The following is an 18,198-nucleotide window of genomic DNA, read 5'->3' on the forward strand; positions in this document are numbered from 1 at the left end:
CGCCAGACGTGAGGTCGTGATGACAGGTGACGTCATCAAAGGGGCGCCTATCTGCGAGCAGTGGAGTGTTTGTTGGACAAATACGCTGGAAAAAAATATGTGAAGTTTATATATCTATTTTTTTTGTAATGTTTGACCATTTTCACCAGTAAATAAATAAATGAATATAAAAATTGAATCATAAAAAATGGTAGGTCCGTTCTCGATAGGAAGTAATTGGATTGGAAGGAATGTGGCAACGTGGCAACGTCAAAGAAGGTAATTGATAGAAGATAAGACACAAGACGGATATAACATTCTGTTAAAGCAATCCATGGATAGAAAGACTTGTAGTTCTTAAAAGATAAATGTTAGTACAAGTTATAGAATTTTATATTAAAACTTCTCTTAATGTTTTCGTTTTAATAAAATTTGTAAAATTTTCAATCAAAAAATAAACTAGTAGCTCGCCATTGTTGATGTCAATAATTTCACAATGCTCATGGTGCTTAAACCCATAAAATCAGTCACACCCATGCGCCAGCAGAGGGCGACAAAACACCCAAAAAACACAAGAAACAAGTGGACATGACACTGACGCTGTCATTTTAATCTGTTTGAGCGGGGCATATGCGTTAATTGCGTCAAATATTTTAACGTGATTAATTAAAAAATTAATTACCGCCCGTTAACGCGATAATTTTGACAGGCCAGGTTTATTTATATTGCAAAAACCAGAAGCTATTCATTTACGAATGTGATTGTACTTTAGTTTACATATTTAAATGTTCAGATATTAAGATTTGAATGAGGCAAAATAACATGCTTTTTTTCTCAAATATATTATTGTAATCATTTGTTTTGGATGAACTGTAATTATTTTCTGTATAAAAATTAATTTGGTGTTCAAAAAGTCTTTTTTCAAACTTGAGTCTTGAAAAAGATGGGGTCGTCTTATAATCAGGGCTGTTTTATATTCGGGCCAATACGGTAATCAACATAACGAACAAATCCGCGATCGACAATGACTAGTGGGAAAATGACCAATCATGGAGACAAAAGAAAAAGAACACCTTGTAATAATTACACAATCTGAAATGTCAAAATTGTTATTCGATAAAACTCTGCATCCTACAGTATACTGGGGGCAGGATTCAAGAAGCTTTAATCAATAAGCAAAAAGCTTTTCTTTTCGGGTTGAACTGAATGTAAACACAAATGAATGCTGTATGTTTGTTTGGATTTCTCACGTCTCAAATGAAAATAAAGGAAGAATAGTGCAGTTTTTTTCATGGATTTAAAACATTTCCATTCAATTCTCTGAGGAAAGATGAAAAATAAGAGCGTTTTAAGTTATGAGCATGCTATGGCATAAACAAAACTCTTATCTCAAGTCTTTTTTTTTTTTTGCACCCAAGGTCACCGTCCTCCCGGTCGTTCGACATCCGGCGTCGCAGGAAGTTACGTAGCGACATTTGCAAGTCGTTGCGCAACCTGCTAGCCTTCCTCATTGGCCTCCTGCTAGCGTCCATCTACGGCATTACGCTGCTTGTCCTCAAGGGGGCGCCACTGTGGACGTGCGTATACAGCACGCTAGCTGTGGCGAGCTTGGCGGCCTTCGGGATGGGAACGTCAATCCGCATGCGCGCCGCCGTCATGATCATGTTACCGTCGCTGTTTTCGTGTGAGTCACCTGACCTTCCCGCCTGTGTTTACCCATACGTGACTACATGCGTGCGCTCCCGTGTTCAGCGAACGGCCGCAACTTCCTGTTGCTGGTGAGCACCGCCGTTCTCATGTCAGGCCCAGTGGCCAACATGTTGGAGAATTCTGAGCGAGCCGCTTCCAGCCTGATGTGCGGCGCTGAGCTGGCAGCCAATCAAACGCGACAGCTGATGAGGAACGCGGCCGCGCCCCTCCTGGGTAAGACACGCCCACTCGCGACCTAGCCTATTGTAACGTGCAGCTTTGCAGCCGCCTTGGATGACATCAAACAGATCGGGAGGAACGCCGCAGCCATGGCGAACAGAGTCGACAAGCTGTTCAGCGCAATAAGCGACGGCATCCGCCATGTTGGTGGGAAACCGTCAATGTCGCATGTATCGTGTCTTGTTGCACCGATATCAGTACCAGTATCAGTATCAATATCGGTACTCAGGAAAAAAAAAAGTTTATATATATATATATATATATGTACACTGCTGGTCAAAACTATTGGCACCCCTGCAATTCTGTCAGATAATGCTCAATTTCTCCCAGAATATGATTGCAATTACAAATGCTTTGGTAGTAATATCTTCATTTATTTTGCTTGCAATGAAAAAACACAAAAGAGAATGGAAAAAAAAATATATATATATTATTTTACGCAAAACTCCAAAAATAGGCCAGACAAAGGTATTGGCACCCTCAGCCTACTACTTGTTTGCACAACCTTTAGACAAAATAACTGCGAACAATCGCTTCCGGTATCCATCACTGAGTTTCCCACAATGCTCTGCTGGTATTTTAGACCATTCTTCTTTGGCCAACTGCTCCAGGTCTCTGAGATTTGAAAGGTGCCATCTCCAAACTGCCATTTTCAGATCTCTCCACAGGTGTTCTATGGGATTCAGGTCCACTTTAGAAGTCTCCAGTGCTTTCTCTCAAACCCTTTTCTCGTGCTTTTTGAAGTGTGTTTTGGGCCATTGTTCTGCTGGAAGACCCATGACCTCTGACACTTTCTCACACTGGGCCCTACATTATGCTGCAAAATGTGTTGATAGTCCTCAGACTTCATAATGCCATGCACACGGTCAAGCAGTCCAGTGCCAGAGGCAGCAAAGCAACCCCAAAACATCCGGAACCTCAGCATTGTTTGACTGCGGTTCTTTTCTTTGAAGGCCTTGTTTTTTCCCCTGTAAACTCTATGTTGACATAGCTTTTCCCAAAAAAAACTCTACTTTTGTCTCATTTGACCAGAAAACATTCTTCCTAAACGTTTTTGACTTTCTCAAGTAAGTTTTGGCAAACTCCAGCCTGGCTTTTTTATGCCTCTGAGTCAGGGGGCCCCAAGCAAAATAATGCAAAAGCGCCCCTATTTTTGGCCCACCATTTTGTCACAGTGTACTTTTAAACCCATACATGCAATCCAACCCATACGTCCATATTTTGTATATAAATCAGATTTTGTTGCACTGCATACTTCAAACTTCTCACCCCAAATGATTGTCAGTACTTACAGTAGATACCGCCAAACCTTTTTCTAAAAGAGGAAAGAAAAAGTTAAGAACTTTTATTTTTTTTAAGCTTGTAATTAAGTATCAAAACTCACAAAAGTCAAATAAAGCAAACTGTAGGAAACAAAATAGAATATAAATAAAACAATTGCCAGATTGGGGCCCCCCTAGTGTAAGGGGCCCTAAGCAGCTGCATAGTCTGTGTATAGGCTGGGCTGGCCCTGCTCTGAGTCAGAAATGGGGTCTTCCTGGCTATCCTACCACAGAGTCCCTTTTCATTCAGACACCGACGGATAGTACGGGTTGACGCTGTTGTACCCTCGGACTGCAGGACAGCTTGAACTTGTTTGGATGTTAGTCGAGGTTCTTTATCCACCACCCGCACAATCTTTCGTTGAAATCTCTCGTCAATTTGTCTTTTCCGTCCACATCTAGGGAGGTTAGCCATAGTGCCATGGTCTTTACACTTATTGATGACTGAAGTCAGTATGCATCTCGCCTAATGCAATCATTTTCATAAATGGAGTTGTTTTTCACAGAAAACCGATGACAGTTAGTTTTGCCTTAGATAATCATGGACTTTAACTGCCAACAATAATCATGGACTTTTAACTGCCAACCAGCAAGGCTCATGATCTATTTTGTAAGATGAGTTAATCACCAAACAGACACACCTCCTTTTAAGTACAGCATATAAGACGCCGAGCTCTCTGTTCGGTGTGCATTTCTCTACACAGCTTTGTTCTGTCATTGAATGCACCCAGAAATTTCTGAAATTAAAACTGCGTAGTATTGACCTCTTGGTTCCAGTCTTTTATTTTGACATCCAGTGTAGTCTTCTCTCCTGAATTGAAAACGAACACGCGGAGGACCTGAAAGACTGCCTCCAACATGACATTGCGCACGGTAGACACGGGAGCATTAAGGTCTTTAGAGATCGACTTGTAGCCTTGAGATTGCCCATGCTTCCTCACAATTTAGCCTCTCAAGTCCTCAGACGGTTCTTTGGTCTTCTTTCTTTTCTCCATGCTCAATGTGGTACAAACAAGGACACAGGACAGAGGCTGAGTCAACTTTAATCCATTTTAACTGGCTGCAAGCGTGATTTTAGTTATTGCCACCACCTGTTAAGTGCCACAGGTAGGTAACAGGTGCTGTTAATTACACAAATTAGAGAAGCATCACATGATTTTTCAAAGTGTGCCAATACTTTTGTCCAGCCCATTTTTGGAGTTTTGTGTAAAATGATAATGATTTATTTATTTTTTTCATTCTCTTTTGTTTTGTTATTTCAATTCATTTTCTGGGAGAAACTGAACATTATCTGACAGAATTTCAGGAGTGCCAATACTTTTGGCTAGCAGTGTGTGTGTGTGCGTAAAAAAAAAAAAAAAATATATATATATATATATATATATATATATATATATATATATATATATATATATATATATATATATATATATACAGTGCTGCTCGAAAGTTTGTGAACCCCACAGCGATGGTCAGATTTTTTGTAAAAAAAACTAAAATAACCTTATTAAATGTTAAGTTATACCCAAATCCACAATACTGACATTCCAAATAATGGACTGAAACAAAAGAAATAGTTATATTGTCATTCTTTATTTAACAAAAGTGGTTGATTTAAGAAAAACTCAGATATCATGTGTGCAAAAGTATGTGAACCCCTTCAGTTAATAGGATATTGCGCCTCCTTTTGCAGAGATTACCTCAACCAAACGGTTTCTGTAGTGACTAATCAGCCTCTCACATCTACTTTGGGGGATTTTTGCCCATTCTTCCTTGCAGAACGCAGTCAGTTGAGAGAGGTTTGATGGGCGTCTGGCATGAACTGCTCGCTTCAGGTCCCGCCACAGCATTTCAATGGGATTTAGGTCAGGACTTTGACTGGGCCAGTCCAGAACACGAATCTTCTTCTTTTTCAGCCATTCCTTGGTTGTATTGCTGGAATGCTTTGGATCATTATCATGTTGCATGATCCACCTTCTGCCAAGCTTTAACTTCAAAACAGATGGCGTCAGGTTATGTTCTAGGATTTGACAATATTCCTCAGAATTCATGATTCCCTGGACTATGTGGAGTTGTCCAGGTCCTGAGGATGAAAAGCAAGCCCAGATCTTGACATTCCCACCTCCATGCTTCACTGTTGGGAGAAGGTTCTTTTGGTGGTATGCAGTGTTGACTTTTCGCCAGACATGGCGGTTTTGGTTGTGACCAAACAGTTCAATTTTGCACCTACATCAGTTGATGAAAACTCTTTTTAATTTAGTCTCGACAACACAACTGTTAAAAAAACAAAAAAAAACTACTGAATTGATTGATTAGGAAATCAGGTTGAAATAATAGAAAATTCCAAAATGTTGAGGGGGTTCACAAACTTTTGAGCAGCACTGTATATATACAGTGTATCACAAAAGTGAGCACACCCCTCACATTTTTGCAAATATTTAAGTATATCTTTTCATGGGACAACACTGACAAAATGACACTTTGACACAATGAAAAGTAGTCTGTGTGCATCTTATATAATAGAGTTAATTTATTTTCCCCTCAAAATAACTCAAAATATAGCCATTAATATCTAAACCCCTGGCAACCAAAGCCAGTATACCCCTTAGAAACTACATCCCTAAATGTCCAAATTGAGTACTGCCTTAGTGAAAGTTGTCAATATTGACATACAACATGTCAACTGTCAATATTTTGTGTGGCCACCACTATTATCCAGAACGGCCTTTACTCTCCTGGGCATGGAGTTGACCAGAGCTTCACAGGTTGCCACTGGAATGCTCTTCCACTCCTCCATGACGATGTTGCAGAGCTGCCGGATATTTGAGACTTTGCGCACCTCCACCTTCCGCTTGAGGATCCCCCAAAGTTGTTCTGTTGGGTTCAGGTCTGGAGGCATGCTTGGCCAGTCCATCACATTTACCCTCAGCCTCTTCAGTAAAGCAGTGGTCATCTTGGAGGTGTTTTTGTGGTCATTGTCATGCTGGAACACTGTCCTGCGACCCAGTTTCTGGAGGGAGGGGATCATGCTCTGCCGCAGTATTTCACAGTACATGTTGGAGTTCATGTTTCCGTCAATGGAAACACCTGCAGCACTCATGCAGCCCCAAACCAAGACATTCCCACCACCATGCTTGACTGTAGGCATGACACACTTATCTTTGTACTCCTCACCTGATCGCCACCACACATGCCTGAGACCATCCGAACCAAACAAATTAATTTCAAAGAAAGCATTAGGATGTGATGCTCAGCACGTGCGCTCAGTTTCTTTGGACGACAAACCCAAGGCCTGTTCTGAGTGGACCCTGCTCTTCTAAAACGCTGGATGAACTTAGCCACTGTGCTGCATCTCAGTTTCAGGGTGTTGGCAATCTTCTTGTAGCCTTGGCCATCTTCATGTAGCGCAACAATACGTCTTTTAAGATCCTCAGAGAGTTTACCATGTGGTGCCATATTGGAACTTTCAGTGACCAGTATGAGAGAGTGTGAGAGCTGCACTACAAATTTAAACACACCTGCTCCCTCTGCACACTTGGACCTAGTAACACTAACGAGTCACATGACATTTTGGAGGGAAAAATGACAAGCAGTACTCAATTTGGACATTTAGGGATGTAGTTTCTAAGGAGTGTACTCACTTTTGTTGAAAGGGGTTTGGATATTAATCGTTATATTTTGTGTTATTTTGAGGGGAAAATAAATTAACTCTATTATTTAAGATGCACACAGACTCCTTTTTGTTGTGTCAAAGTGTCATTTTGTCAGTGTTGTCCCATGAAAAGGTATACTTAAATATATGCAGAAATGCGAGGGGTTTTGGTACAGTATCGACTGATACTACTAATAGGGTCACAGAGGTCATAGAAGGAATTTTGCAATAACCCGACCAAATGAACAGATTATTCTGAAATTTACAGTGGCATATGAAACAAAGAGGTGATGAAATTTTGGCGTCGTGAGGTTAAAGGTCACAGAGGTCATCAACAGAATTTCACAATAAATCAAGAAGGCTTAAACGCAGAATAATCTAATTCACAGGATATGTTTACAAACTCAAAGGTGATTGAGTTTAGTATAGGAATTGGTATCGGTGCAACGCTGGCTCGGTGTGCGTGTTTTTACGTGTGAATGTGTTGATCCCGCCCACTCTAGCACGCACTCTGAGGAATGTTCTTCACTTCCTGGAGAACATTGGCAATGTGTGCAACGAAAAAATGGGGACTCCTGCCAAGAAGTGCCGCAACATCTTCGAGCAGGCCAAGGCCGACTGCGAGTCCAAGCTGGGGGAAATGAAAATCCTCTGCGAGATTGTCAGCCTGGTCAAGGGGCTTTGCAATATCGCCGATGGTGCGTCAATGTTTCGTCCCGCCTCAAAATTTCGTCCTAATAGGTCTTTTGGTTGGTGTCTTTTAGTTGCTACGATGTTCTGCGTTATCCCAGAGTACATTTCCACCAAGCTAAAAGAGCATCTAGCTGAGCGTAAGTATGTATAATTGTCAGGCCACCATTTTGTTAAGTCAGTGGTGTCCAAATTATGGCTGGCGGGGCAACTGTGGCCCACTGCCCGGTATTTATTGGCCCGTAAATATTAATTCATCATCCGTACCGCACATCCCCATGAGGGATGAGGATGTGCCGGAGCCTATTTATTAAAAAATATTAAATTTTTTTTTTTTTTAAATATATTTATATTTATGGATTATTTTGTTGAATTTAGCCTTTAACTCATTCATTGCCATTTATAGACAGTTATAGACAGGGGTGCACATAAGTGGTCCGCATGCGCGCATGCGTACTGGACGTAGACAAACGCGCTGGCCCTCAACGGCTTCCACACGCTTTTGCGTACCGATGGCTGACCACTGTATTTGCGGCGGACACGAGAAAATAACTTCTCAAAATGTCGAAGAGACAGGCCACACTGAGTAATTACTTCCGTGTTCCCCCACCCCCGTCAAAAGACAGACAGACGACAGAGACGTCACCGGAGCTACCGAAAAAAAGGACTTTTGCTGAAAAGTGGCTAGAGGAGGAATCATGGCTAGAAGCAAATGATGCTCGCACGGAAATGTGCCATGAGAATCCCAATGTTGCCGATAAGAGCAGCGCATTTTATATAGGGTCAAAGAATTTCAGCCATCCAAACTTTGAAAAGCACGAAAAAAACAGAGAGCATGTGGCAATTAAGCAAACTATCGATGTCAAACAGGACCCCACTCTGTCATGACAGATCTCAGCTACTCTCAAGTTTAACCAGTTTGCATTAATTTATTGCAATGTTTTTCCTTATTCAGATTTGTTTCAAGACTACAGTTACAGTTAGACTTCACTTTGATGGTTGATGCAGTTATTGCAATCTTGTTGTTTTATCACAATAGATTGGTTTATTTACATTTAAAAAACCAGAAGCCATTCATTTACGAATGTGATTGCACTATAGTTTACATATTTAAATGTTCAGATATTAAGATTTGAATGAGGCAAAATAACATGCTTTTTCTCTCAAATATATTTTTATAATCATTTATTTTTTTAGATGTACTGTAATTAATTTCTGTATTAAAAATGAATTTGGTGTTCAAAAAGTCTTTTTAAACTTGAGTCATGAAAAAGGGGCTCGTCTTATAATCAGGGTTTCTTATATTTGGGCCAATACGGTAATTTATGTTCATAAACATTTTATGAACCCGTTCCTTTTTTTTTTTTTTTTTTTTTAAAAAACCTAATTCTGACCCTCCGAAAATGACGTGCTGGGGCCCAGTATTGGATTGAGGACAAGTTTAAAGACACACCTGATCCTCCCGTCCCCCTGGTTTTTAGCCGCCATCTCCGCTTTCCGGAAAATGAAAAGCCACTTTGAATTCAAACTGTCGGTGTCAGCCAACTTTGAGGCAGAGGTTAACATCAGCCGTTCGCTACACAAGACCGGTCAGGTCATCCTGGAAGAGCTGACCCGAGACTTCAAAGTTATCAACGAGCTCAGAAAGCCGCTCGTGTGGGTGGGGCTTCTGCTCCTTGCCTGCTCCCTCATCAGGTGACCGCCATCTCTGTGATTTTGTTTTAATTTGTGTGTGTGCAGATGCTAACAATCGCTAACAGTTGCTAAAGTCTGTGCATGCAAATACAGGGCGTTCCGGTACCAGCACAAGTACTTGACGCGCTTGAATTTTGACAACATATACATCAGCGCTCAGTTTTTAGAACTGGACCGTCGGGTGACCTCACAGGGTGGGGATTCCGTTCTGCCAATCACACGCAGAGAATCACGGCTGTACATTAAACCACGTGAGTCGATGAGTTACTGCCTGAAAGTCGTTTCTTCCTGTCCATCACATCGCATCTGTCACTTCCCGTCTATCAATTCCTGTCTGCAACTTCCTGTTCGTCACTTCCTATTTTGTCCAATCATTTCTGTCCGCCACTTTCTGTCCCCCACCCCCCATCTGTCACTTCCTATCTGCTACTTCCTGCCCTTCACTTCCTGGCCACCACTTCCTGTCTGTCTCATGCTATTTTAGATTCTCTGCAGCTGACGAGTAAAGAGTCTCGGGCAGCGCTGGTGGGCGTGGCTTGGGTGCTCAGACACGCTTTGATGTCGGCAGTTCTGATGTCTGTGGACTACCTGGTCTTCTGGCTTCTGGATCAGGTGCATCACTTGGTCAGGGATGGCGTCAGTGCCCGAGGTGACCAAAATTATGACAATCATTCCAGTGGTACTTTGGGTTTGAGTTTATTTAACTCAGGGTTTTAAAACTGCTGTGAATTTAAATGAGTTTATAACTATTAAACGTCCAATCCCACTTAACTGGGAGGGTGGCAGCAAATGAACAACCCTTCCACTTCAAATGGATTGGACATCTAAAGCCCTCCGTGGCACCTCCATGTCAACCATGTGATACCGCAGCCCCTGTAACAGTGTCGGTCCAAGTGAAGGGGTTGGGCTACTTGGCCGACATCATGCGAGACCTAGCGGCGTCCTTCAACATCCTGCAGGCGGGAAACGTCACGGTGGTCAGCAAGAAGTGTCTGTTCACGCCATCGGAACCTGACCACGACGCCAATTTCACTTTAGGTGGGAAGGGTGTTGCGCAAGGTTACAGTGACGTGCGTTCTGACTCGCTCTGTTCTCAGGATTCCTGCTGGGCGTGACCTTGGTGGTGACGCTCGCCAGAGGGATGTTGCTGCGATCGCGTCGCCTCATCTGTGCGTACTTCTACCCCGAAACTGAAAAGGTATAATATAAAACATAAGAGGTGATTAAATTTTGGGGTCATGAGGTCAAGGGTAACAAAGGTCAGAAAGGGAATTTTGGGATAACTCAAGAATGAATAAAGGAATTATCATCAAACTTGCTGTATTTTACTCTCTGTAATATGAAGTGGAAAGATAATTACATTTTGAGGTCAAAGGTCACAGGGGTCCAAAAAGCAGTTTTGCGATAACTCAAGAGAGAATAGAGATTATACAAATTGACAGGATATTTTTGTAATATAAAACACAAGATGTGATTGAATTTTGGGGTCTTGAGGTCAAGGGTCACGTAGGTCAAATAAGGAATTTTGCAATAACTCAAACGTATAAATGGATTATAACATTTACGGGATATTGTTGTCATATGAAACAGAACAGGTGATTAAATTTTGAGATGAGGTCAAAGGTCACAGATGTCATAAACAGAACTTTACAATAATCAAAGCAGGGATAAAGGAATTACCATCAAACTTGCTGGATTGACTCATAATATGAAGTAGAGGAGGTGATTACATTTTGAGGTCAATGGCCACTGAGATCTAACAAGGAATTTTCAGACACTCAAAAAATAATATAGGGATTATAAAAAATTACAGGATATATTTGTAATATGTAACTGAAAATTTGATTAAATTTTGGGGTCAAAGGTCAGAAAAAAGATTTAATCAAACTTGCAAGATATGTTTGTAATATGAAACGGAAGAGGTGATTACATTTTGAGGTTATGAGGTCAAGGGTCACATAGGTCATATAAGGAATTTTGCAATAACTCAAACGCATAAATGGATTATAACATTTACAGGATAATGTCATATGAAACAGAAGAGGTGATTAAATTTTCACAGATGTCATAAACTGAATTTTGCAATAATTAAAACAGGAATAAAGGAATTATCAAACTTGCTGGATTTGGCTCATAATATGAAGTAGAGGAGGTGATTACATTTTGAGGTCAATGGCCACAGAGATCTAAAAAGGAACTTTCAGACACTCAAAAAAGAATATAGGGATTATAAAAATTTACAGAATATATTTGTAATATATAACTGAAAATTTTATTAAATTTTGGGGTCAAAGGTCAGAAAAAAGATTCTGTGATAGCTCAAGAACGAATATAGAGATTATAATCAAACTTTCAAGATATTTTTGTAATATGAAACGGAAGAGGTGATTAAATTTTTAGGTTTAGAGGTCAAGGGCCACATAGGTCATATAAGGAATTTTGCAATAACTCAAATGTATAAATTGATTATAACGTTTACAGGATAATGTCATATGAAACAGGAGAGGTGATTAGATTTTGAGGTCTTGAGGTCAAGGGTCATATAAGGAATTTTGCAATAGCTCGAACGTATAAATTGATTATAACATTTACAGGATATTGTTGTCATATGAAACAGGAGAGGTGAATAAATTTTGAGATGAGGTCAAAGGTTACAGATGTCATAAACAACTTTCCAATAATTAAAGCAGGAATAGGATTATTATCAAATTTGAAATGGAAGAGGGGATTACATTTTAGGGTAATGACATAAAAGGTCACAGAGGTCATGAGAGGAATTTCATGATAACTCAAGAATGTATAGAGGGATTATTGTCAAACCTGTAGAAAGATCGCAATATGAAATAAAAGAGGTGATTATCGATTTAGCTGCTATTGATGTCAAATAGATTTGAACAAGAAGTGCTGGGAGTCAATGGGTAAATCTTCATTCGATTTAATTGGATTTCTACTGGTGACAGACTTAATTGAAATTCACCACAAAAGGATAAAGAGCCACATGATTGGATAGGTATCATCGTCAATTGCACTGATAAGTTCAATTTGATGGTAATGAAGTCAAAGGTCACAGACTTCATTAAAAGAATTAGCGATACCTCAAGAACAAGAACAGACCTGACTATGATCAAACGTGCAGGATATGTTAGTAATATGAAACGGCTGATTTCATTACATTTTGGGTAATGAGGTCAAAGGTCATAGAGGTCTTAGGATATGTTTGTAATAAGAAACGGCTGATTTCATTACATTTTGGGTAATGGGGTCAAAGGTCATAGAGGTCTTAAAAGGAATTTCTCAATAACATTTCATATACAAATATGGTGATGCTTTGAATTTGAATGCTACACCAGAGCTCTGCTCTCTCAGAGATTTTTTTCGAGTTGTTTTTACTCCTCACCCCTCCAGGCTCGTATCCGCTTCCTTCACCAGCAGATCCTGGATGAGCGGCGGGCTGCGGGAAGAGCTGTGGTGAGGGCGACAGCCAAGAAACCGCTTGTTAGAGCCAAGCTGTGCCGTTGTCTTCAGGCCCTTTTGCGAAGGTGCATCTCGATTAAATGTCCTTATGAATCAAGGATGGCTTGAGCTGTCAATGAAAGTCAGCTCATATCTGTAAGGCTACCAATGGGTGGGGAAATTTGCCTGGCCTGCGGTGAATGGGCGGGGTTTGCAGCCTTCATCTGTGATGTCCAGCGGTGTCCAGGTAGAGTGACGCCGTAGTGTGGTGTGGTCACTGCGGATTTTCAATTTTCTGCTTTTGTTTGTAGGTGTGTTTTGTAGGTCGTGTTTCAAAAGTGTGGGGAGGAAGTGTGACGTGTGTGCACGACCGGCGTCTTTCCAGTTGGACAGTCAGGAGGAGATGTAAGTTGCAGAGACCAAAAAAAGCCTGACGAAAGGCAAAAAGGGCTCAAGAGAGGAAATAAAAACATAGGAAAGCAATCAATTAAAACCATTAAAAGAAAAAAACTCAAAGAGGAAACACTAGAAAAAACTAGAAACTGCAATTTCTGGAGAAATTACAATGGGGCTTTGTTGTCAGATCACTTCCTATTGATTTGGGGACATTTTGGGGACACGTCCCGTTGCATGGCTGTCAATGGCATTGACTTACTTAGGTGCCAAGAATAGGCTATCAGGGTAAATGACTGTCAGTGGGCTGTAATGGTAGGTTTTTGGTAAAAAATCACAACCACACACGATTTCCTGCCATTGAAAATGAATGGGAAATTTAGAAGTAAATGGCCCTCAATGGCATGGACGTGCATGGCTGTCAATGGCATCGACTTACTTGGGTGCCAAGAATGGGCTGTCATTGTAAATGGTCCAAAATCACAAGAACCTATAGTAAGTTTTCCTGCTATTGAAAATAAATGGGAAATTTGGACATACATTTCTGTCAATGGCTTCCCATTAGAAATGAATGGGACAGTTTTTGGTGAATATTGGGGGAACCGTATGTTTTTCTTAAATTTCGTATACAACTTTAATGCCCCTTACCATTCTGGAATTTTTGATGTGTAAATTATGCAATTTGGTCAAATTGCAGGACTAGATACAGTGGGGCAAATAGGTACTTACTCAACCACTAATTGTGCAAGTTCTCACACTTGAAAATATTAGAGAGGCCTGTAATTGCCAACATGTGTAAACCTCAACCGTGAGAGACAGAATGTGAAAAAACCCCCCAGAAAATCACATTGTTTGATTTTTAAAGAATTTATTTGCAAATCATGGTGGAAAATAAGTATTTGGTCAACACCAATAGTTCATCTCAATACTTTGTTATGTACCCTTTGTTGGCAATAACAGAGGCCAAACGTTTTCTGCAACTCTTCACAAGCTTTTCACACAATGTTGCTGGTATTTTGGCCCATTCCCCATGCAGATCTCCTCTACAGCAGTGATGTTTTGGGGCTGTCATTGGGCAACACAGACTTTCAACTCCCTCCTCACCCCGTGGCGTCAAAATGATAACAAGAACGGTGAGCAAAAATCCCAGAACCACACCGGGGGACCTAGTGACTGACGTACAGAGAGCTGGGACCACAGTAACAAAGGCTACTATCAGTAACACAAAGTGCCGGCAGGCATTCAAATCCTGCACTGCCAGATGTGTCCCCCTGCTGAAGAAAGTACACGTTCAGGCCCATCTGCGGTTCGCTAGAGAGCATTTGGATGATCCAGAAGAGGACTGGAAGAATGTGTTATGGTCAGATGAAACCAAAATAGTACTTTTTGGTAGAAACACAGGTTCTCCTGTTTGGAGGAGAAAGAATACTGAATTGCACCATACCCACTGTGAAGCATGGGGGTGGAAACATCATCCTTTGGGGCTGTTTTTTTGCAAAGGGACCCGGAGGACTGATCTGTGTAAAGGAAAGAATGAATGGGGCCATCTATCGAGAGATTTTGAGTGAAAACCTCCTTCCATCAGCAAGGGCTTTGAAGATGAGACGTGGCTGGGTCTTTCAGCATGACAATAATCCCAAACACACAGCCAGGGCAACAAAGGAGTGGCTTCGTAAGAAGCATTTTAAGGTCCTGGAGTGGCCAGAGCTAGCCAGTCTCCACATCTCAACCCCATAGAAAATCTGTGGAGGGAGTTGAAAGTCCGTGTTGCCCAACGACAGCCCCAAAACATCACTGCTCTAGAGGAGATCTGACCAAATATTTATTTCCCGCAATGATTTGCAAATTCTTTAAAAATCAAACACTGTGATTTTCTGTTTTTTTTTTCCCACATTCTGTCTCTCATGGTTGAGGTTTACCCATGTTGACAATTACAGGCCTCTCTAATATTTTCAAGTGGGACAACTTGCACAATTAGTGGTTCACTAAATACTTATTTGTCCCACTGTACATTATGGAAAAAAAACGTTTTTTTTTCAATAAACCTATGTTTTCGGGCGAACGGAAAATTTTGAGGGGGGGGTCATTCAAAAAATTACCTGCATCATGCGAAAATTCCAGTCATTTCGATATTCGAACGTTTACGGTTGGTCAAACGGTTTGGGCTGTGTGGCGCGCTGAAGAAATGCCATTCCAAAAAAAACAGGAACCAAACCATTGATTACCGTATTGGCCCGAATAAAAGACAGCCCTGATTATAAGACAACCCCCTCTTTTTCAAGACTCGTTTGAAAAAAGACTTTGAACACCAAATTAATTTTTATACAGAAAATAATCACAGTACATCCGAAACAAATAATTATAACAATATATTTGAGAGAAAAAGCATGTTATTTTGCCTCATTCAAATCTTAATATCTGAACATTGAAATATGTAAACTAAAGTGCAATCACATTCGTAAATGAATGGCTTCTGGTTTTTGAAATGTAAATAAACCAATCTATTGTGATAAAACAACAAAATTGCAATAACTGCATTAACCATCGAAGTGAAGTCTAACTGTAACTGTAGTCTTGAAACAAATCTGAATAAGGAAAAACATTGTAATAAAATAATGCAAACTGGTTAAACTTGAGAGTAGCTGAGAACTGTCTTGACAGAACATCAGTTCAATGATATCTGGCGCCATCTAGCGTTGTGAATGGGGAGAGTAGCTGAGATCTGTCATGACAGAACATCACTTCAATGCTATCTGGCGCCATCTAGCGTCGTGAATGGGTATAATGTCTAGAAAAAAGACGAATATAAGAATACGTATAAGACAACCCCCTCTTTTTCAGTCCTATTTCAATGCAAAAAACACCGTCTCATATTCGGGCCAATACAGACTAGCGACAGAACATGGAAAAGAGTCACAATGAAAGCAAAAAGCAAAAATGAAACGCAAAAAGGAAAACTAATAAAAACTGTTTCGATCGCAAAAAGCCCTAAAAACACGTAAATTACGAAACACTGTAAAAGTAATGAAAGTCTTTCTTTTTGTCGGTGTGATTGGCAGCGACTCGAGCGAGGATGAATTTCAGGATACAGTGTTGAACATGTTTGCGGGGCCCTCGCGGCATTCCTCGCCTGAAAGCGTCCACGAGAAAAGTGACAACCACTGACCTTGCGGCATCGTTGTGTGTATGATGTCAACAAATGGACAACTTGTGCAAAAACTTTCACGTGTAAAGTATTTTTTCTTGTGTAGACCTACATGAAAGCCAAACACTTCTGGAACATGCTTCAAGCATGACAGACGTGTTTGAAAAACACCTAAAATATTCACTGCCTCAGAAAGCGAGTTGTCCGATATTATCGGCTACTCGAGTAGCCGATAAAAAAGGGATTTTAAGATGATATCGGATAATATCGACATTGTTTTTTCATTATCGGTTTTGGGCCAATATGCATATGGCAGTGCTGTCATGTAGTGCTGCAACGATTAATTGATTAACTCATGTAATTCGAAAAGAAAAAAGATTCAAAATAAATTTTGCTGCTTCAAGAATTCGTTTGATTAAAGTGACGTTGTAATGGTTTGTTTTGAAATGTTTTGGATTTTGTCTTATTGATTTGGGTGGATATACTGCACTCTAGTGGCAACAGTGATTATGACATTACTCATTTCACATGGCTGAATACAGCTGCTCCCTGTTAAGACCAAGATAAGCTAAGTTTTTGTTTAAGCTAATGTTTTTTTTAATGCATTCGTAATTTAGTTTATAGGTATATTAAGCCGTTTTTTGTGGGGATATGTGTTTAAACTATTTGTTAAGAGCATTGTAAAAAAAAAAAAAATAAAAAAAAGTTGGCATTTTATAGCATTTATGCTAGCCGACTTTGCTATGTAAGCCAATTTTTCTTTTGTTGTACTTAGATCCTCATATATTTATTTTTTATACCCATTGTGGCTCAGCTCAGGTATTTAATCTTTTTATGTTCTTTTCCGATTACTCGATTATACGACTAGTTTATTGATTACTGTCATGTCCACTTATTGCCTGCTTGTGTTTCTGGTGTTTTAACGCCCCCTGCTGACGCTTAGGTGTATTTAGTTTTGAAAAGTTTCAGCAGTTTCTGCTGACGTCATCATATGTTGACGCGAATAGAAAGCGCTAAATGGACGTGCTAACATCTGCAGCCAATGTACCATAGTAGTTCTTGCCATCTCACTATGTTGTTTGGACCTTTTACAAGTATCCCTTGTAAGTTATATTCTTCCTTTGTTTTATTTTCAAGGGCGTTGTGCACTATAATTGGAGATATGTATAATTTGTTTTGTTTGCATTTGTGGTAAAATGTGGTTACATTATTTCATTGCTTGCAAGCTGTACTACCAGTTGCTTTTCAAATTGACACGTGGTGTATACTTTGCTTTGTTTGTGACTTTATTTCATATTATTGACACAATGTTTTGTTGTTTTTTAGTTTTATTAAAAAAAAAAAAAAAATTTAAAAAAAGAATCAGTGCTCTTGTCAAGTGAAAGATGACCACAGTAAAGCCAATTCAACTGTACTCCTGCTTCTTGACTTCTCTTTCGATCCTGATTTGTTGACTATCTGTGGATTTGTGTACCCACACACACACAATGAGGACAGGAATAAGTGCCTTATAGACACTTGGCACTTGCACCTGATCCAAAAGCTGATGTTTTTTATGTTGTTCTTTTATTTTCCACAGAATGTTGATTTGGAAAACCTTGAAGTTGTTACATTTGTCATTATTAAAGCATCCCATCACAATACAATTAGCCATAATATGTTAAAGTGCGTACGACAGGAGGAAAAAAAACGTCTTAAATAGGATTAATATGTGAATTAGAATCATATTTTGAGACGATTCGACTATATACAACAATTTAGCAAAGCGCAGATGACGAGAAACAAGTCTTTTAATCTGCCGGTTAGCCATGCCTACCATCATAGGGCTCTAGCGTCCCCAACAGGTGGATGACGTCAGCAGAGTCATGATTTCATCTTTAAAATTTAGTCACTGGCATACTTTAAACTTTTAAACAAATTATGTCACAATGAAAAAAATA

General features: G+C 40.0%; 1 protein-coding gene across 1 annotated transcript; it reads left to right on the plus strand.

Moving 5' to 3' along the window:
* Positions 1-19: 19 nt before the first annotated feature.
* Positions 20-16,483, plus strand: dcst2 (DC-STAMP domain containing 2). The gene is made up of 15 exons (XM_057835294.1): positions 20-60; positions 1,398-1,663; positions 1,732-1,902; positions 1,954-2,055; positions 7,386-7,580; positions 7,647-7,712; positions 9,054-9,267; positions 9,361-9,518; positions 9,752-9,916; positions 10,138-10,305; positions 10,365-10,465; positions 12,673-12,806; positions 12,882-12,967; positions 13,032-13,125; positions 16,173-16,483. The coding sequence occupies exons 1-15, from the start codon at positions 20-22 to the stop codon at positions 16,276-16,278; spliced, it is 2,067 nt and encodes a 688-aa protein (XP_057691277.1). The 3' UTR covers positions 16,279-16,483.
* Positions 16,484-18,198: the final 1,715 nt, after the last annotated feature.

This window comes from Corythoichthys intestinalis, chromosome 4, assembly GCF_030265065.1.
Source record: "Corythoichthys intestinalis isolate RoL2023-P3 chromosome 4, ASM3026506v1, whole genome shotgun sequence".
In the NCBI taxonomy this organism is placed as follows: domain Eukaryota; kingdom Metazoa; phylum Chordata; class Actinopteri; order Syngnathiformes; family Syngnathidae; genus Corythoichthys; species Corythoichthys intestinalis.

Excerpts from the sequence above, each read along its gene's own strand:
- dcst2 (XM_057835294.1), top strand. The coding sequence starts at position 20 with ATGACAGGTGACGTCATCAAAGGGGCGCCTATCTGCGAGCA. Across the intron at positions 9,917-10,137 it reads GGATGGCGTCAGTGCCCGAG|CCCCTGTAACAGTGTCGGTC; the intron begins GTGACCAAAATT and ends GTGATACCGCAG. Across the intron at positions 12,968-13,031 it reads TGATGTCCAGCGGTGTCCAG|GTGTGTTTTGTAGGTCGTGT; the intron begins GTAGAGTGACGC and ends TTTTGTTTGTAG.